Source organism: Talpa europaea (assembly GCF_964194135.1).
Source record: "Talpa europaea genome assembly, chromosome: 7".
Taxonomy (NCBI): Eukaryota; Metazoa; Chordata; class Mammalia; order Eulipotyphla; family Talpidae; genus Talpa; species Talpa europaea.
Genome location: NC_140074.1, coordinates 81532549 through 81554052, shown reverse-complemented (window position 1 = coordinate 81554052; position 21504 = coordinate 81532549). Strand labels below are relative to the sequence as shown.

Genomic DNA, 21504 nt, shown 5'->3' with positions numbered 1-21504 from the left:
AGCTTTCTCTTTTGCCAAATAAGACTTAAAGTACTACTTCTACAAAGTAATGTTCTTTATTTGTTGTGGAAATGAAATAATATAAATCACAAGTAGAAAATGTTACGCACTGAGAGATATTACTAATTGGACAATTGATTACACAGAGTAAGATAAGGTGTTATTGTCTAGGAAGTGACTCCCAGAAGAAACTACCTGGATGCTTTATAACTGTTTAAGTGACAATAGAGGATTAACTAAAGGAAATGTAAGTTACAAGTTTTTGAACACAATTTTAAAATTCTAGATCCAAAGGGAGCACCCCCAATGTTCAAAGCAAATTTCCAACAGATGTCACTCTAATCCCTTCACTGTGGTTGTGACTAACTACTGTGATTGACTTCTCAATCTATCAGGTAAAGATGTAAAATGTAAGCACTCAGCAGCATCTTGTGCTTATTCAGGACTTATTTTCTGCTGCTTTAGATTTCACAGCTGGCTTTTTCAGCTCTTTCATTGCTGTTGGGCCATTGTATTTATTCAGACTCCCCTAAGCCAGACGGCCTGTGCCCTGGGGCTCTCAACTTCACTCCATTCAACCAACATCTTTTTTTTTTTCCCACCGTGGCAAAAAAATCCTATAACACAAAATTCACCATTTTAAACATTTTACAGTGTAAAGTCCATAAGGCTGTGCAAACAGCACCGCTATGTAGCTCCAGAACATTTTCAACATCCCAAAAGGAAAGCTCACACCCATCCCATTAGCAGTCACTCTCCAGCGCCCCTGCCCCAGCCCCTGAGACTAATATGCTTCCTCTCTGTATGGATTTGTCCATCCTGGACATTTCACAGAAATGGATCAACCAACATTGTGAGGGCTCAGTACTTGCCAGGCACCAAGAGGAACATGACAACCTGCTCTTAATGAGATCCCTGCTGACTGAGATGAAACAGATTTTATTTATTTTTTAGATGAACTAGACTTGGAAAAATACATAGTACAAAGTGATGTTTATTGTTATAGAAATATGAACATTGTGGGAACATAGATGAGGGAGGTAAGGGCAAGCTATAAGAAGTGAGGTTTGAATTTGATTGTAGAGGCAGGAGTTGGCTAGACGGATGGGGGTTGGGCACAGAGGCTTGAGAGGAGGAGGGAGCTGCAAGAGGAGAGTGATCAGCAAGAACAAGGCACAAGGACAAGGAGTTGGACATCTCTGGCTCTGAGGCCAAGTCAAACACACCCCCAAGCCTGTTACCATCCTAGGACCTTTGAACTCACTTTCCCTTTTCCTGCCACACTCTTCTTTCAGATAGGATTTTGCTTGGCTTCAGTCCTTCCTTCAGATCTTTGCTTAAATGTCACCACCTCAGAGATGGCATTGTTAACCTTCCAATCAGAATGGCACCTTCCACCCCTCTATCACCATACTCTACATATATTCATTTATAGCACTTATCACTCTGGTACCATATAGATATAGGTTTATTTCTTGATTCATTTTTCTCTCTTCTCCATATTAAGGTAGTAATTTCTGCAGAGGCAAGACCTTTTGCTTTATTTATGGCTGTGTCCCTAGCCCACATAGCTGACTGCCACATAATAGGGACCCCACAAATATTCAGTGAATGAATGAGTGAAAAACTTTGGCAGCATCGTAGTGGAGAGGTCCTCTGGGCTCCGAGCTGCTTCCTGTTGAAGAAAGTGATACTCAGTAGACAGGTAAATAGGTAAACTTGGTCAGGTTTTTCTCTGAGGTTCTTGATTTTCTTTCCTTTTTTTTTTTTTTTTAAAGATTTTATGCATACAAGAACTGGGGTGTAGGCCAAACGTGTGGGGTGAGAGGATTCACCAGAGACAGAGTGGGGAGCAGAACGGGTGGATATACTGAAATACACTGTTGAGGGGAGCAGTGAGTGAGACAGGAGAGGTCTGCTGTACCATGTGGGTTACTTCCCTGGCTGGGGATCGAATTCATGCCCACAGTGGCTGCAGCTAGCTTGATATCACTTACTTTAACCCTCTGGGGCCACCAGGGAGCCTCTGGTTGCTTGATTTTCCATTTTCCATGCCTGACTGTTATTTTTTCCTTCAAAAAGGAAAATGCTTTTGTGATCCCAAGTCCTCTCATTTTACTCTGTATTATTTTTTTCTTTTTAAGATTTATTTGTTTACTTATACAAGCACTGGGTACAGCCAGAAGCATGGGAGGGTGAGAGAATTCATCAGAGCCAGAGCGGGGAACAGAACAGGCAGAGTGACGAAATACACTGCTGAGAGGAGCAGCGGGCACAGCAGGAGAGGTCTGCATGCCATGTGGGACCCTCGCTGGTGGCCGGGGATAGAACCAGTGTTGGTTCAATGTTCATAGCATGTTCATTTTTAACGAAATTCATTTCTTCATTTGTTTAGTAAATATCTATTGAATCCCCGACCCCCTCCATATGGCAGTTGGGTGCCAGGGATACAGCTGCAGACATGACTAGCATGACCCTGTTCTGATGAAGCTTAGATGAGGAAGGGAGACCAGTAATCAGTGAGCAATTAGAGTAGAATGTGCTGCCTGAAAAATACAGTACTAACGAGGGGGAAAGCTTTGGGCATAAAGATACTCAGTACAGCATTATGTTTAACAGCAAAAAATAGGTCACAATCTATGTATCCAACAATAAGGAAATATGCATATTACCATATAATATTACAGCAATTAAAATGATAATGTGAAGTACCTAGATAAGCAATTTATAATGTAAAGAATGTTTTTCAAAAGGATACAAAATTATATGAAAAATATGATCCCACTCATATTAAAACATGCATAAAAAAACAGAAGGGGGCCTCCCTGGTGACACAAGGGGTTAAGACACAACCTATGAAGCTGTCCGCAGCCACTGCAGCACAAGTTTGATCTCTGGCCAGGGAGCTACCCACTTGGTGCAGCAGACCTCTCCGGTCTTGCCCACTGCTCCCCTCAGTAGTGTGTTTCAGTCAGTCTGCTTGTTCTGTTCCCTACTCCTTCTCCGGTAAATCCTCTCACCCCCTACAGCTCTGGCCTATACCCTAATTCTTATATACATAAATAAATAAATCTTTTTTCAAAAAAAAAAAGACCAGAAGGATATTCATGAAAATGTTAGTGAAGACTAGTGGGGGAGATAATTTAAAAACATAGTGTTAGGTTGAACTGCATGACATTACAATCTCTGTACTTCAGCTTCAAATGGTTTAACCTAACATACTGATGACACATACCCAAGATAACTTGGATTTGACTCCCACTTCCAGTACTGTGTGCATCATTCGGTGTGCATCATCTCTGTCGTATAACCTTGGACACATTTACTGATATTCTCACTCAGGTGCTTCATCTGTAAAATGGACATAAAATATGCAGAGCTATGGCTATGGTGAAGATGAAATGGAATAATGCACGCAAAGGACCAAACACAGCAATCCTTGGATAAACAGTGGCTGCAACAGTGAATGGTGGTTTATTTCTTCTTTTTTGTACTTTCCACATTTCCTCTAATATTTGTTTTTAAATTCTGAAGCTAAAGAACATAATTCTTTAAATTTTTAAAAGGGTGGTAGTCTAGCCCCTGGGAATCCTGAGCCCAATCCAGGTCTGGGGCTGGTTAAGGACTTTCTTCCCACCCTGCTGCAGCTGAGCTTGCTTTGACAGAGACAATCTTCAGAGATAATCTTCAGAGCCGGCCTGGATGTTTGTGATCTAAGGGACCCTGGGGACTTTATTTACAAGGACATTCTGTCCCAGTGCCCAGACTGCCCTGTCACCCCAGCAGCTGCTGGATGCACTGAGTCCATGAGGGAGGCTGCCTCAACTCACCCTGTCCCTCAAACCAGCGCTCGGCATCCACCCTGGCCACAACAGCCTTTGGCATGGTGCCCTTCCCTTAAGAGCAGCCTCTGCTTCCCGAACACAGAGCTAGCTCAACTTTGATGGGATTGGATCCCCATGAGTAGGCTGTGGAGTTTCTTTTAATGGTAACAAAAATGTTTTGGATATAGTGGTCGCACAACTTTGTGCATGTGATTAATGCCACTGAGCTGTACATTTAAAAATGGTTACAATGGCCAGTTTTATATAATAGAGAGTTTACTACAATTTCTTTAAATGAAGAAAAGATACAGGAATGGGAGGACTAAAGGGAGAGCCGGCCTGCGGATGTTTTGTGACATCATCAGACTTAGGCACCTGTTTCATACCTTTGACTCCATGTTAGGTAATTTAGCACCTCAGAGATTAAGATGGGGCCCTTGGAGGGCTCAAGTGGATTCAAATGTGACCAAATGACATGAAACTCTGATTGTTAATTCGCATTATCCTTCTCTCCCTCTACCATCTCCCCCACTTCAAAATAAAAATTCTACCTTAAGGTTGGATTTCTGTTAAATGGAAAATTCCAGAAATAAGGACAGGAAGGAATTTCTCAATCTCTAGCTCCTCTCCATGAAGGAGATGCTATATTTCCCCTTGGTTTGGCTGTTGAGGAAACTTCAGGGAGGGAATGGGGAGACTCAAGGTGCCAGAGGGAAACCAAGAACCATCCCCTGGGCCCCTCCAACTCCACCAACATCACAGTTTTGCTCTGGCTCTGGACAGTGGCGAAATGATGCCCTTGACTTCTCCCCACTTTCCCCCTCAACTTCCCCGTCCTCTTGCCTTCCTACCTTGCCTTCATTCTTATTTTTCTCCTGGGAGATTTATTTCTGTCCCTTTTTTCAACTAAAGCAGAGGAAATGAATCATCATCCTTCAGCCTGTTTGGTAAACATTTCCATGCCCTTTGACCCCTGCTGGACTCTCTCACTGATTCCTCTAGAGTTGCTCCTGGGTTAGATCTTACCCTCCACAGTAAAGACCCCTCATAGCTGGTTATTCTTGGAATGTTCCCTCCCCTCAGGGCCTAGAGCTTTGACCTATTCTACTCTGGGGGTGGGGTGGGGAATGGGAAATGAAGCAGCATTCCAAATGATGATCCCACCAGCCGACCAGAGGGCCAGGGGAAGCAAGGCAGCCACCCTGTTTTGAGGGTTTTGCATGCCATGTGCTGGCACATCTCTGCGACGCTATCAGATGAATCTTGAAATCCTCATTTTACAGATGAGGATCCCAAGACACAGAGAAGTAAAGGAACTTGCGCAAGGCCACACATCTAGTAAGCAATGGAGCCAAGATTCAAAGCCTGTATTTGTTCCATTATACCAGGCTACTCCATGAGCTTGCATGTGTACCCATGTGTGCTGAATTAAGGATGCAGGCAGGTCAGCTAGAATATCTGCTGCAATCCCTCAGGATGGAACCCTGACATAACTGTGTGCAGGATGCCACATGAATAGATACATCAGCGTTTCCCTGCAGAGGGAACGGCAAGTATGTGCAGTATGTGCCTTACCAGGACCTCATCTGTCACTGAAGAAGGTGTCTGAGGGACAGGGATGAAGGAGGGGAACGGGGATTAATGGAAGACCCAGACTAGAAGCAGAGGCCTTTCCACACCTCATGGTGATGGAACTTCTCAGGTAAAAGTACCCAGCGGTGTCCACAAGTCACACATAGTGAACAGTCATGCAACTATTTATTGGATTTCTAAAAATGGAGGTGCTATTTCTAGGAGCTATGTGGGATACATAAAAACTGACATCAAGCTAGAATGGGTATGGGTATGAGTATATATTGTGTGAGTGTGTGTGGAAGGGATTAACATAAGTATATAAGTAACTGTGATGCGAGGTAGATAGAAAGCACATGATAAAGCCAAAAAGGATGAAAAGATCCTATAAAAGTGTCCTAGGAGGGGCCTCCCTGGTGGCCTATGGGTTAAATCTCAGTGCTAGCACCGTGACCCACCCACCAGAGTTCCATCAGTCAGGGAGCCGACCTGACCCTCATGGCGCAGCAGACCTCTCCTCTCCTGCTGCTCCCCTCAGCAGTGTATTTCAGTCAATCTGCCTGTTCTGCTCCCCACTCTGTCTCTGGTGAATCCTCTCACACAAACCCTCACCCCCTACCCATCCAATCCCCGCGTCACTGGCCTACACCCCGGTTCTTTTAGCAAAAATAAATAAAATCTTTAAAAAAAAAAAAGTCCTCGGAGGACCAGAAGCTAAAGAGACGACTTGAGCTGGGTACCCAGCAGGGCTTCCTAAGGTAGTATTAAAATGTCTCTCCAAGTCTCTGGTGGATGTAAAATCTTCATCAGTAGAGCCCTGTAACAGAAGTGAGGTCTTGTTTAGTTTCCCAAGGAGCCCCGGGAAGCCCACGTCTGTCCATATTCCCCTTTCAGAGGCGGATGCTGAGGTCCCGGGAGGCTGACCAGGTGGTCACGGCCACGCACCTCCGCAGCGGCGGAGAAGGGTCTGAACGCGGGCCTCTGGCCGGCGCTGGGTCCCTCCCCTCGCCGGGCGCGGGGTACGAGGACCGGCGCCCGCGGTGCCCCCGGGCCGCCCGCAGCGCCGGGGGAGGGAGGGGCGCGGGGCCGGCGGGGCGGGGCGGGGCGGCGGGCGCGGGTGGAGGCCGCGGCTCTGTTCCTCTCCACCTGCCTGCGCGGGCGCACGGCCATGGGCGCCCGCGGGCCGCGGGGCTGCCGGGCCGAGCTCCGCTGAGCCCTCGGGGCGGGCCATGGGCGACCGGGAGCGCAACAAGAAGCGGCTGCTGGAGCTGCTGCAGGCGGCGGGCACCGGCAACGCGCTCTGCGCCGACTGCGGGGCGGCGGGTAAGGGCGCCGGCGGGAGGAGCGGGCGGCGGGGCGCGTGCTGCCGGGTCCCGGAGCCGACCCCGCGCCCGCCGGATCCTCTCCCACCAGCCAGGACCCGGGCGGCCCCGCTGCACCGCGGAGGGGCCCTTCCGACGCCGTCTGTCGAGACCCTCGCCCACCCAGACCGTGAATCTCCGACCCTGGTCCCAGACGGTTCTTTTTTTTTTTCTTTTTTTTTTTTTTTACCGGCACTACGCACACCCCAATCCAGCCCTCCTGGGCTCCGCACTCTGCACTCCGACACGAATGTTTCCATATGTGCGGACCCGGAGCCTGGACCCGGGACCTGAGAGCACCCTCACCTCCTCCAGACGCCCCGGAGGGTCTAGAGGGATCCCAGCCACTTCCCACTCCCAGGCACTGCGCACACCGAAGGTCCCAGCCCCGCGCCCGGGTCCAGGGCCTCCTCTCCGCGCCCCGTCCCCAGCCCCGCGCTCCCGCGGTCCGGGCTGCACAGTCCTCAGGCCCTGCGGTGGCAGAGGGGTCCCAACCCAGACTCCCCGGCCTGGCGGCCCCTCCCTCCGCGCTGGCCTTTCGGTTCTCCGCGAGGCTGGGAACTTCCACGTAGCGCGCACCTCAGCCTCGCGCCCTGCGCCCGGGACTCCGGAGATCTCTATCCTGGGCGCCGCCGCGCTGGCGAGGAGGTTCCCTGCTGGCGGCCTCATTCACCCAGTGGGAGAACCGAGGGGTTCCCAGCGGCCGGCGTTGTGCGCAGAGCAGGACACCGCCCCGGGAATCCTCACTGAAAAGCTCAGCACCTCCGGGCGCCCCCGGCCGCGTCCGGGTTTGCTGGCCCAGCTCGCTTCTTGCCCTCTCATCCTGCAGATCCCGACTGGGCCTCTTACAAGCTGGGCATCTTCATCTGTCTGAACTGCTCCGGCGTCCACCGCAACTTCCCAGACATCAGCAAAGTCAAATCCGTGAGACTTGACTTTTGGGACGACAGTATTGTGGAGGTAGCGAGGGGCGCGCGTGGAGGGAGAGCCTTGGAGCCGCAGAGCTGGGTGGAGGCAGTGGGCGGGTGCTCCCATCCATCCGGGAGGAAACTGAGGCCCAGAGAGAAACAGTAGCTGTGGAGAAAAGAACTCAGTCTATTACAGTTGCGGCTTAGACATAAGCCCTAAAGTTAAATCCTAGTTCCATGACTTACTTATTTATAAGCTGTGGGCCCGCAGCTTCCACATCTGTATTTTGGGGATACCGCTTCCCCTTCACAGGGGTGCTGTAAGGAGTAAATATAGTCCCAATGTAGCTACAAACTAAGTAGTCGATTAACAGCTGTTTCTATCACTGACTGAGTCCTGGGCTGACATACAAGTATCCTGACTCAGGGTCTAAGTCATATGTCCCCTAGCCTGGAAGGGAACAGCTTGGCTTTCTGGACTTACTGAGATAGAGAACATGTTCAGCCTGGGTAACACCATTTCAACCAGAAAGTCTATACTGTGCTGGCTGAGGATTTCCAGAACTGCTGGGGAAGCAGACTCACAGAGTACCCACTCTGTGCCAAGCACTGTGCTGGGCCACTGGACTAGATGCTTTACTCATGCACTTAACACATAGTAACTATAAGCCTACTCTGTGCTTGTTACTAGGAGAGAGCAGTGAACAAGCCAAAGTCCCTGCTCACGTGCAACCTACATTCTAGTGCAGGAGAAAGATAGAAGACCAGTACACCAGCATGTAAACCTGAAGGTTATTTCTTTATGCTTTATCATATTTGTGCCCTGTCATATTTTCTCCCTTTTATAGGTGAGATCCCTGAAGTTCGGGGGATTAAGTATTACCAAGGGTCATTCAGTGAATAAATGTCACTGCTGGGATCCAAGCTCACCTAAATCTTCTGACAGCCCCATGGTCCCTGGAGAGGGGGAGAACAGGGTTCACTCTGCCCAAGAGACATGAATTAGAAACCTGGTATTTCTTCACACCCCTGCCCTTCCGCCAGATATGCTGTTGCTGTTGCCAGTGCTAACTCACAGGGACATTCTTAGCACATCAGCCTCGGGTCACCTGGGTGCCAAAGGCCCAGTGAGGATCCTCATCTACATCTCTATGGGACCAGCACCCATTTCTTGTATCCTCCAACTACATCTATCTCCTGCAGACTTTCAGGGACTGCTGCTGAAGGGGGTGGTCCTGACCATATGTGGATGGAGTGGGAGAAACATGAGCTTTGGAGTTAAACAAGCCTGGGTTCAAATCCCAGCTCCCCTTATTATGTGTCTCCTTGAGTTAAGTAACCTAACCTCTCTGACCCTCAGTTTCTTTGTCTCTAAAATAGAGATGGTAATAATAAAATGATGGAGGGCATCAAAATAGCTAATATGTGAGCACTGGAAAGTGCTCTCTATCTGAGGCATGGTTATTGTAGCACCTCGTTGCTGGGGGCTGGGATTTCGCAACAGTGTGGATGACCAAACCTGCGGGACATGTCAAACTCCCTGACTCAGCCACAGGGCTGTGAGAACAGTGGCCTTCTGGGTAGATAGTGGTTTCATTTCACATTTTTTCAAGTTCCAATATTATTCCAAGTTGCTGTTGTCTTGCAGTTTATGACCCACAACGGGAACCTCCGTGTGAAGGCCAAGTACGAAGCCCGAGTCCCTGCTTTCTACTATATCCCCCAGGCCAACGACTGCCTGTGAGTGGGTGATTTCCTGGTCCTACCTCCCCTCCCCCATGTCTGGTGCCTATGTCCATGGTGGTCCCAGCTATGGACCTGGTTGACAGGTAGCTCTGAAAAGCATTTGGAGAACACATGGACCTGGTCTAAGCCCCTCTCTACCTTCATTGCTTGGGTTGTCACATCTCCTCTCCAGGAACTCAAGTTTCCACAATCTGTTCCTTTGCCTTTGATGTTCTCATAGTCTAAAGGGGCTGGCTAACTTGACTGAGAAGAGAAAGACTGGTATTCTAGTAGAACAAATGTAATTCAGCTATTTCTGTGTTCTACCCAAGCTCAGCATAGCTCCAAAGCAGCTGCCTGGCTCCCAGATCCCTGAATAATAACCATAAAAATAATAGTAGTTACTAATATTTATTGAATTTTACCTGTATACCAGGACTGGTGTAAATGCTTGTGTGCATTCACTTCTTTAATTCTCTCAACAACTGTATGAGATTAATACTGCTGTTAACCCCATGATGTCGATGAAAAACTTGAGGCCTACAGAGACAGAACTGGGCTAGCCCATGGCCTGGGTGACTCCCGTAGTGCTAGAGAATCTGGGAGGCTGTGAAGTCGCAGAAGGGTTCAGGCCCTTGGAGGTGAAGGATCAGTGTGATCTCAACTTCCAGGGCCTCAGCCTCACTGCAATGGCTGCTAGACAGTGCCTTATGTAAATAGGGAGAAGGTCTCTGGGAAAACACAATCTAATGGGGGCACAGCTTGCAGAGAGCAGACTGCATTTTGGCTACCATTGCCGGATAGTCTCAGCAGGATACTTTTAGACAGTGCACAAACTATACAACCACCCCCTGCGGGTCCTCCAGTTTTCCAGTACTTAAACAACCCAGGGGCTACTGATGAAAGTGTGGCAGGAAAGCACAGCTGTCAGAAGACCCAGTTTTGTTTCCTGACTCTACCACAACCTAGCTGTGAGAAGGTGGACATGTTACCAAACCTCTCTGACTCAGGGCATCCTCATCTCCGAAATGTAAAGGATGATACGTACATCACAGCATGGTTGTAGAGACTGAATGAGTTTTAATCTATTTCTCTGTATCAGCTTCAGAATGCTGTCCGGCCCCTGGACCAGCTGAGGGCTGAACCAGCCTCAACTTGACAGGGCCTGGCCCTTCTGGTCTCTGCTACTCAGCCCTTTGCTCTCAAGGGAAAGCAACAGACCCTTGGTGAGCACCTATAATGTGCTAGACTTTCTGCTGGACCTACAGAGACACAGCTTGTCATGATTCCAACAACAGCTCTTTAGTGAACACCAATGGCCTCCTCCCCTCAATTCTAAAACTCCTCAAATTTCCTCACCCCCAGGACCAGGATCAGAGCTTTCAGTCTCCATGCCTTCTTCCAGCTCTGATCCTATGGCTCAGCCTCCATGGAGAGCTCCCAGACTCTTCTCAATGTCGTAGGGCTAATGGCTGTGCAATAGGTAGGACTCCTGATTTAAGTGACAGAAACCCAGTTTAAACTAGTATAGGCACGAGAGGATGTCATAGGTTTTAGAGATCAGATCACATGAAAGACAGGTGGAGCCACTCTCAGGAAGAATAGGCCAGGAGAGGTCCTCCCTGGTGACACAGGGGCTAAAGTCTCAGCGCTATCAAGCTATCTCTGTCACTGCAGCTTGAGTTTGATCCCAGCAGGGAGCTAACCCACATGGCACAGCAGACCTCTCCTGTCTTGCCCGCTGCTCCCCTCAGCGTTATATTCCAGTAGACCCACCTGTTATGCTCCCCACTCTGTCTCTGGTGAACCCTTTCACCCCCCCCAGCACCTCTGGCCTGTACCCCAATTCTTGTATGCATAAATAAATCTTTTTTTAAAAAAAGAGTAAATAAAATCTTTTTTAAAAAAGAAAAAAATAGACCAGGAGCTCAAACACTATCAGGTCTCTCGCACGCTCTCTGGCTCTCATTCCTGCATCTTCCTGTCACTTAGGCTTCCTCCATGCAGCTGGGAGCAAGGCCACTTCCAGTTGCCTGGCTGCAGCTCCCAGTTTGATTCTAGAGAGGGCTTCTCATTCATCCCTCTCTCGCTTTTGGTTCACACAGCCAGAGGAAGAGCTCCGATTGACCTTCAGAGCTAGGTGTCCAGCTCTAGGTCATTCTTTATGGCTTAGTGGTGAGGTTATGTAGATCTTAGGATATTCCCGGGAAAGGGAGAGAAAAACCATACTGTTAAATTAAGCCTACTCTTAATTAGAAACCCTGCATGGGTTTTCTATAGTAGTCATGGATGGCGGTATCTGATTGGGCTAACATTAAACACTTACTATGTGCTGAACATGGTACTAGATTAGACCCTTTATATATCTTTATATGTCTCAACAATCCTGAGGTAGGGAGGCATAATATTGTTGGCATATTTCCCAAGTCCAGAGGAGTTAATAACTTGCTCTCCGTCACAGTGGATAAATGGTAAAGGGGATGGGAACCCCAGGAAGTCAGATCCCAAGTCCACTGCTCTGTCCACTGTGGCACACCCAGATTTTTTGGGCAACCATGGGAAAAAGGCTCTTGGACTCTTCTGGCTTAAATTTATGCGTATGCAGTGGGCGGTGGCAGTGTAGACACCTTTAGGGAACTGGTATGTGACCTAGAGGACTGAGGCTAGGGTGGGAGTATGCAGTGGGAGGTGGCAGTGTAGATACCTTAAGGGAACTGGTATGTGACCTAGAGGGCTGAAATTAGGGTGGGAGTATGCGGTGGGAGGTGGCAGTGTAGATACCTTAAGGGAACTGGTATGTGACCTAGAGGACTGAAATTAGGGTGGGAACAGGCCAGTAGTTTCATTATAACCCAACAGGGAAATATTTCCCCCCAGGAGACACTGGCTATGTCTCAAGGCATTTTTGGAGATCACAACTGGATGAGCAGGGTGGGACTGCTATTGGCATCTAGTGGGTAGAGGCTAAAGATGCCGCTAAACATCCTATAAAAAAAGGACATCCCCCAAACACAGAATTAGCCTACCGCAAATGCTAATAATACCAAGCCCGAGAAACTCTGGGTAGCCTGAGCAGGCAGTGAGGTGGCTATTTGATGCCCCCACCCTCAGCTGCAGGGTCTTGGAAAGTCACTGTGGGAAGAAAATGCAGCAGATGCAACTGACCGAATGTTACTCTCTTTTCAGAGTCTTAAAGGAACAATGGATTCGAGCTAAGTATGAGAGACAAGAATTTATGGCTGATGGGGAAACCACCCCACCCCCAGGTAAAGTTCTTTTCATCATCTTTTGAGGTCTGTCTTCTAATGAGTCCTGAAACAAAGTGCCTGAGTATTAGGAGCAAAGTCCAGCCAAGAGATACTTGTTGCCATCATTATGGTCACAGAGGCCGAGCCCTGGATTCCTGGCCTCTGAAATGTATTGTAACATATCAGTGGGTAGAGTCTATGGTCTGAGTCACCAGAGAAGCTTTTTTTGTCTTAGGTCCTTGCAGGGAACAATTGTATAGAGTCTTGGGTCCTTGCAGGGAACACGTGTGTATAAACTGCAGGAAGTCTCTCCCATTGGGTAGACCCATTGAAAAGGACACCCCTGCTCCTGGCTCAGCACTGGTGTGTTACAGGCTTGGTTAGGAGCTGGGCTCAATTCCAGTCTTCCTTCCTGCCTTTGTGTAAGGCACAACCTTACTGTGGCTCAGAACCTGTCAGTTTCTGACCAGCTGCTCTGAGTCCAAGCTGACACTGACCTAGAGAGTACAGGGTATAAAACCAGTCTCTGAGGACCAGAGGCAGCCAGCGTTCATCTCGCCTAGCTACCAGGAGCACGCTGCATCTTTCGCACCAGCAGGCTCCTGGAGGGCACTCATTATTCCTGCGCTCTGTGAAGTTTCATTAGGCCCGATAGCAGCATGAGGCTGGACAGGACCACATGGGCCTCTTTCACAATCAGTCCAGGTTGTCAATATTTAGCCTAAATAGGGGTTTGCTATGTCTTCCCACGAGACAGCCGAGGAAGAGAGTTGGGGAGCCCAACAGAAATCCCCAGATAGATAAATAGCTAAGTCAGATCCAAGACATTTTAGCATCAGGTAGAGGGTTTGTTTCAACCCTGGAACCAGCCACAGTCCACGAGCTGCTCATTCACAAGGTCTCGGGTGTTCTTTATTTTTCTTCCTTGGTGGCTAAGGTAACCGAGATGGGTTCTTGTGGAAGCGGGGAAGAGACAACGCTCAGTTCCTGAGGAGGAGGTTTATCCTTCTCGCAAAAGAAGGCCTCCTGAAGTACTACACTAAAGAAGAGGTAAGAGGCCAGACCGGTGGGGTCCCTTCCTGGGCTCTGGGCTCACATCCCATTGGGGCCTGCATTCTAATCAGTGGTGCCTTATCCTGTGGAAATCTCAACCACACAGAGTTAGGCATTCTTTTCCTTGGCTTTAAAATCAACACAATCCACTAAAAATAAAACCTCTGCTTACCTAGAATCAGCTTAGTCTGGTCCATGTTTCAGCCTTTGAGAGTTACTTGAATTTACTTCATTTATTCACACACTCAAGAAATATTTATTGATCACATACTATATGCTAGACATTATTCTAGGCATGAGGACACAGCAGTAAACTAAATGAATCTCTGTTCTCATAGAGCTTTAATTCTAATGGGAGAAGACCAGTGGTAACCCAAACACATCGACATATGATATATCAGGTGGCAATAGGTTCTATGAAGTGAAATCAAAGAGGGTGAAGGGCTAGACCATGACTGTGTGGGTGGGGTGACTCTCCAGTGACACTGGTGAAGAAAATGAGTTGTGTGAAGATGCAGGGAAGAGTAGGAGAGGGAACAGAATGTGCAGAAGTCCCGAGTATGTCAGGCTGGCACATACACACCTGCATGCCCATTAGAAAAAGATGACCTAGTGAGGGCCACAGACTCTGGTCCCCAGTCTAGACCAGCAGAAGCCTGGATTTCAGTTTTCTCTTACTCCTTCCCTCAACCAGGAGCTTTTTGTTCAGTGCACAAACTGATCAACTAGATGCCATAGCTCTGGCCTGAGTTGCAAGTGTGTTTCGTGGGTCTATCAGGCATCGAGGAAACCAAAGTGATCAGCACAAAATGAACAAAGGAAAGGACTGAGGGAGGTGAACGCACATGGTAGAATACCCTATAGGTCCTTGAGGTCCTGTTAAGGACCCTATAGGTCCGTGAGGTTGTTTGTGGGTTTTTTGGTAACAACTTTATTGAGATATAATTCCCATATCCTGCAATTCACCCATTTAAAGTGTGCAATTCCCATTGGTGGGAAATGTTTATTTGATGGTTGATTTTGTCTATTGGGTACTTCCTTTCCCATTTGTTACCAATTTGTTACACTCATGCGAACCCTTTTCCCAGCCTCTCTTTTCCCTAAATATATACCTATATATATATATATATATATATATATATATATATATATACACACACACACACACACACACACATACACATATATATATGTATATATAATGAATAAAGACTTAATGGTACTGGAGAAAAAAAGTGTACAACTAATGACTTTTAGTATAATCACAATGTGTTACTGTTATCACAATCAATTTTACAACCTTTTCAACACCCCAAAAAGAATGCTCTACTCCCCTCCACTCCCTTGCCCTAGGCAACTGCCAGTCCACTTTCTGTCTCTACAGAGCTGCCTTCTATGGACATTTCATATAAATGGAATCATTTGTGGTAAAAATATATATTGTCTTTTAAAGCAGACCTCTTGCATTTAGCATTGTGTTTTGGCGTTCATTCATTCATTCATTTGGTAACGTATCAGTACTAGTATCTCATGGAGATTTTGATTTGCATTTTCTTAATGGCTAATGATATTGAATGTCTTTTCATGTGCTTATCAGCCATTTCTTCTTTTTTTTTTTTTGACAAGTTCTTTTTTTTTTTTTTTATAGAGGCATGGTTATTTATTTATTTATTTGTTTGTTTTGTTTATACAAGCACTGGGTACAGTCAGAAGCGCGGGAGGGTGAGAGAATTCACCAGAGCCAGAGTGGGGAGCAGAGCAGGCAGAAGGACCGAAGTACACTGCTGAGGGGAGCAGCGGGCGGCAGGAGAGGTCTGTGCGCCATGTGGGACCCTCCTCCGGTGGCCGGGGAGCAGCTGGGGATCGAACCGGCGCCACAGAGGCCACGGGCAGCTTCGTAACCCAGCGCTCAACCGCTGCTCCACCGGGGAGGCCCCAGCCATTTCTTTATAAAAATGTTTATTCAGATCCTTTCCCCATATTTTCACCAGGTTATTTTTCTTTTTATTGAGTGTTAATAGCTCTTTATATATTTAGATACAAATCCCTTATTGGATATGTAATGTAAAAAAAAATGTTTGGTTTTACTCTGAGGTGGAAAGCCACAAAAGGGTTGACTTCAACATTTTAAAAGGAGCACCTGGCTGCTGCTGGGTTGAGGGTGGAGCAGGGAGAGAGCAAGAATGGCGCAGGGAAACCAGTTTGAAAGCTATTGCAGTAATCAAGTGAGAAATGATGATGGTGAAAGAGTGGTCATATGTTGCATATATTTTAGAAACAGAGCAAACAGAATTTACTGAAGGATTGGATGTGGGATGTGAAAGTAAGAGGAATGAGGGATGATGCCAAGTTTTCCACGTTATCTTAGGAGGATAGATTTGCTGAGGTGGCAAAGACTTGTCTTCTTAAGGGAATGATTAAGAGTCCTTTTTAGTTTGAGATGCTTACTTGTCATCCAAGTGGATATGTTGAGAAAGAAGATGGATACAGGTTTCCCCCATTACCTAAAAGTAGGTTGTATTTGGTATGATTTGCTGGGTTATTTTTTGGGTCTAGAAGTGCTCACGGTATTTCCCATATAAATACGTTTCCATATAAATTAATGGTAATGAAGTTACCCAGGAGACACCAGAAGATGAGTCTAGATATTTGGAGAGAAGTTATGCTGGAATCATCAGCATGTCAACTGGCTTAGGATGAAACTGGCTAGGATCACCTAGGCAGGGAATGTGCATGAAAAAATGTCCAAGGACTGAACATTTTAGTTATCTGTTGCTAAGTGAAATACCACCCAAAGACTTGGTGGCTCAAGACATTGATTTGTGACTTCCCACAATCCCATTTGGCAACATCTGGATCAGTCTACTGCATCTAGCTGGTAATTAGACTGGGCTGGAAGCCTCAGTCACTCAATTCTGGTGCCTTGGCATACCCTCGTGGCTTCTTGCTCTCTATGTGGTTATTCCTCATCCAGGAGTTTAGCTTGAGTTTTATTTTTTCAAAAGATTTTTTTTTAAGATTTATTTATTCATGCATACAAGAACTGGGACACAGGCCAAATATGCGGGTCAGTGAGAGGATTCACCAGAGACTGAGAGGGGAACACAACAGGCAGACTGACTGAAATATACTGCTGAGGGGTGCAGTGGGCGAGACAGGAGAGATCTGCCACGCCATGTGGGTTGCTTCCTGGCTGGCTGGGAATCGAACCCGTGCTACACTGGCTGCAGATAGCTTCATAGGTTGCGTCTTAACCCCTTGTGCCACCAGGAAGGCCCTCTAGCTTGAGTTTTAAAAGTCAACATGACAGCTGACTTTCCTCAAGAAAAAAGGAATGCTACCAGGCTTCTTAAAGGTTAGGTCAGGAACAACCTTCTGTTGGTCAAAGCAATTCAAGCAGCTGACCCCAATTCAAAGGGAAGGGAGATTACACCTCCATATGGGTGGAGTGGCATGCTGATTCAGAGAGGGAAGGAATTAGTAAGGGCTATCTTTGGAGATTATCTACCACACTCATCCCTGGGACAGTCCAATATTCACAGGACAGAAATATGAGAAGTTTCGAGCAAAGAAATTATGAAAGAGGGGACAACAAAGAGGAGGATAAGTTCTGAGTACCTTAGCCTTCAACTTATTCTGTTTCCTGTATGTGGAAATTATTATTTACTTCCCCTATTGCTTTCCTAGCTGGACCAGAGAAGTACAGAAGGTCTGTCCAGTGTGGTTGTAGTGTATGGCCAGGTGAAAAATGGGGAGGAAGAGGATAAGCCTTCCAAGTGAAAGTAGAGATTTCTTTTTAATCAATTGAAAGCACTGAAAAATGTTGAGGTACAAAAGGCAGGAGGAGGGCCTCCCTGGTGGTGCAAGGGGTTAAGACGCAACCTATGAAGCTGTCTGTGGCTACTGAAGCACAAGTTCGATCCCCAGCCAGGGGATGGCACAGCAGACCTCTCCTGCCTCGCCTGCTGCTCCCCTCAGCAGTGTATTTCAGTCATTCTGCCTGTTCTGCTCCTCACTCTGTCTATGGTGAATCCTTTCACCCCACACACACACCCCTCTGGCCTGTACCCCAGTTCTTGTAGCATAAATAAATAAATCTTTAAAAATAAAAGGCAGGAAGAAAAGGTGCTGATGCCAAGTTAGGAGGGGCCGCTGTACCCCAGCAAGTCAACTGTGCGTTGAGCTATAGGACAGGACCTTAAGCTTGGTTGGAAAAAGTTGACCTGTTTTTCAGTCCTAAGCCAGTTGACTCTATAAAACAATCTAAAAATAGAATGAATTGCTTTTGTTTTTAAAAATTTCTTTCCCAATATGGAAAAATTTTTATTATCATGGTAATTCTTTGCATATTTTTTAAAATACAAAAATGTAAATAAAGTGTTAGGAAAATGAAACCCAGAAGATAACTCAACATGACAAAATATTAATACTCAGAACACATTTTTAAAAAAACCTTACAAATCAAGAATCCTTCCCACCCCACCCCCACACACACCTCTGGCCTGTACCCCAGTTCTTGTATGCATAAATAAATAAATCTTTAAAAATAAAAGGCAGGAAGAAAAGGTGCTGATGCCAAGTTAGGAGAGGCCACTGTACCCCAGCAAGTCAACTGTGAGTTGAGCACAGGGTTAAAGATAGTGCTGTGGTGGCACAGGGGTTAAAGACAGCGCTATCAAGCTATCACTGGCCACTACAGCACGAGTTCAATCCCCTGGCCTGGGAGCAACCCACATGGCCTCTCCTGCCTCACCTTCTGCTTGCCTCAGCAGTGTATTTCAGTGGATCCACCTGTTCTTCTCCCCACTCTTTCTGGTGAATCCTCTCACCTCCCGCACCTCTGGCTCACAAACAAACAAACAAACAAACAAACAAACAAACAAACAAACAAACAAACAAATCTTTTAAAAAATGATACAACCTCTTTGGAAAACAATTCGGCAGTTTTTAATAAAGTTAAATGCATATAATAACCCTGCCATTCCGCTCATCGGTATTTACTGAAGAGGAACAAAAATGTCCACAAAAAGATTTGTACATAAATGTCCATAGAAGGTTTATTCTGTTACAGTCAAAACCTGGAAGGAACCTAGATGTCCATTCACTACTAATTGAACATACAAATTTAGTATATTGGTGGAATGGAGTATTACTCAGTTTTTATTTTGTAGGGACAAGTTTAATAATAAATATAAACATGATCATAATGTAATAACTATTATATAAGTAAGAATATTATTAAAGTTAAATGGATTTTGCATAGATAAAATTAATTAAAATCAACATTAAAATTGATATTAATTTAAAATTAATAACAAAATAAATAATTATTTGTAAGTATATCTAAGTATAATCATGACAACTAATAAATGTAACATGGATTAATCAAAAAGTATTCTGAACAAAATAATTATACAAGAGTATGTATTATATACTTTCATTTATATGAAATTCAAGAACAGACAAAACTTCCCTATACCAATAGAAAGCAGCTAACTGATCGGGGTGGGGCAGGGGTGGCATGAAATTCTCTGGGGAGATAGTGATGTTCTATATCTTGATTGGGGTGGTTACATGTGTACATGCCTTTTTAAAAAATCATCAGGGAGGGGCGGGAGAAGAAGGGCTAGGGTCAAAATAAGGGGGGATGCAATTGTACGGTGAATATTACCAAAATGAAAATGCATACATTGTGCAAAAATGAAAATGATGTAAGAATTATAGAAAATAAAATATTTTTAAAAAAGAGAAAAAAAATCAACAGTCATCTAGCAATTCCATTCCTGTGTATATACTATAACCAAATAAGAATTGAAACTCAGGTATGTATCCCAGGGACACAAATTGAATGCAGCAAAAAAAAAAAAAAAAAAAAAAAAAAATCAGGAACGACCTCAATATATGTTGCTAGGAAAATAGATTGATAAATTCGATGTAGTCACTTACAAGAGAAAACTAGATTGTTATCAACATGGATAGAACTGAAATATAGTGTTGAGTGCCAAAATATATAATGAGCCATATAATAAAATGACATTTATGTAAATTAAAGCCACAGAAAGCAGTGCTACATGTTGTATATAGATATGTCTGTAAAAATATAAACAGTGAACTAAAAGGATAAATATCAAACTCATGGCAATGATTTTCTTTCTTTTTTTAAAGATTTATTTATTTATGCATACAAGAACTGGGGTATAGGCTAGAGGTGTGGGAGGTAAGAGGATTCACCGGAGACAGAGTGGGGAACAGAACAGGCAGATTGGCTGAAGTACACTGCTAAGGGGAGCAGTGAGCGAGTCAGGAGAGGTCTGCTGAGCCATGTGGATCACCTCCTTAGCCAGGGATTGAACTCATGCTGCAGTGGCTGCGGATTGCTTCATAGTGCTGAGACTTAACCCCTTGCACCACCAGGGAGGCCCCATATTTCCTTTTTATAATTTAGGAAGAACAGTGACAAAATTAGATGTACTTCTTCTATTTTTAGTATTTCTTATGTTAAATTTTTCTTCATTTTTTAGGATTTATTTTTATTTATTTAAGCATACAAAACTGGGGTGTAAGCCAGAGGTACGGGAGATGAGAGAATTCACCAGAGACAGAGTGGGGAGCAGAACAAGCAAACTGACTGAAATACACTGCTGAGGGGAGCAGCAGGCAGCAGGAGAGGTCTAGAGGTCTGCGCGCCATGCGGGACCCTCCTCTGGTGGCCCGGGAGCAGCCATGGATCGAACCGGTGCTGCAGAGGCTGCCGGCAGCTTCAGCTTCGCAACCCAGCGCTCAAGGGCTGCGCCACCAGGGAGGCCCGATAGCACTGAGACTTTAACCCCTGAGCCACCAGGGAGACCCCTTATGTTAAATTCTTTTTTTTTTAAAAGATTTATTTATGCATACAAGAACTGGGGTACAAACCAGAGGTGGGGGGCAGGTGAGAGGATTCATCAGAGACAGAGTAGGAAACTGAACAGGCAGACTAACTGAAATACACTGCTGAAGGGTGCAGCAGGGGAGACAGGAGAGGTCTGCTGTGCCATGTGGGTCAGCTCCCTGGCCGGGGATCAAATTTGTGCTGCAGTGGCTGTGGATAACTTCACAGTGCTGTGCTTAACCCCTCGCACCACCAGGGAGGCCCCCTTATGTTAAATTCTTAAAAAGAAAGTCTTCTAGGCCCTCCCCTGGTGGCACAGCAGTTGAGTGCTAGACTGTGAGGCTGCCCGCAGCCTCTGCAGCGCAGGTTAGATCCCTGGCCACAGGCCAGGGTCCCACATGCCAGTACAGACCTCTCCCGCCACGCCCACTGCTCCCCTCAGCAGTGTATTTCATCAGTCTGCCTGTTCTGTTCCCCGCTCTGTCTCTGGTGAATTCTCTCACCCTCCAGCGCTTCTGACTGTACCCAGTGCTTGTATAAATAAATAAATAAATAAATAAATAAATAAATAAATAAATCTTGAAAAAAAAGTCTTCTAGTAATCTTCCACCCAAAAAAAGCATAAAGATTGTTGGTGTAATATTATCTATACTTTTATGCATGTTCACATGTATGTATTCACATATATACATAAATATATATAAGGTATATAGATGCAGATATAAATATATCTATATAATTTATATATAATAGATTCCTACTATACATCTAGTTCTGCAGCTTTGTAATTCTCACTCATGGACATTTTCCCATATTAGTTGTATTAATCTGAATTATCCTTTTAAAAATTCTGTGATATTTTATTATGTGGATGTATCATGATCTATTTATTTATTTAGATTTATTTATTTATTTAAACTCTAAATGGAGTTTAAAGAGTTTCTC

At 45.7% G+C, this 21504-nt stretch overlaps 1 protein-coding gene across 1 annotated transcript in view; it reads left to right on the top strand.

The window, feature by feature from the left end:
- Positions 1–5807: 5807 nt before the first annotated feature.
- Positions 5808–21504, top strand: part of ADAP2 (ArfGAP with dual PH domains 2) — a gene marked incomplete at its 3' end in the record, with an annotated part of 28221 nt that continues 12524 nt past the window's right edge. Inside the window, exons 1-5 of the mRNA XM_084237346.1 lie at positions 5808–6719; positions 7587–7717; positions 9314–9405; positions 12577–12656; positions 13576–13688. Of these exons, the coding sequence (XP_084093472.1) occupies positions 6626–6719; positions 7587–7717; positions 9314–9405; positions 12577–12656; positions 13576–13688 (510 nt within the window). The 5' untranslated portion in view covers positions 5808–6625. The remainder of the gene's footprint in view (positions 6720–7586; positions 7718–9313; positions 9406–12576; positions 12657–13575; positions 13689–21504) is intronic.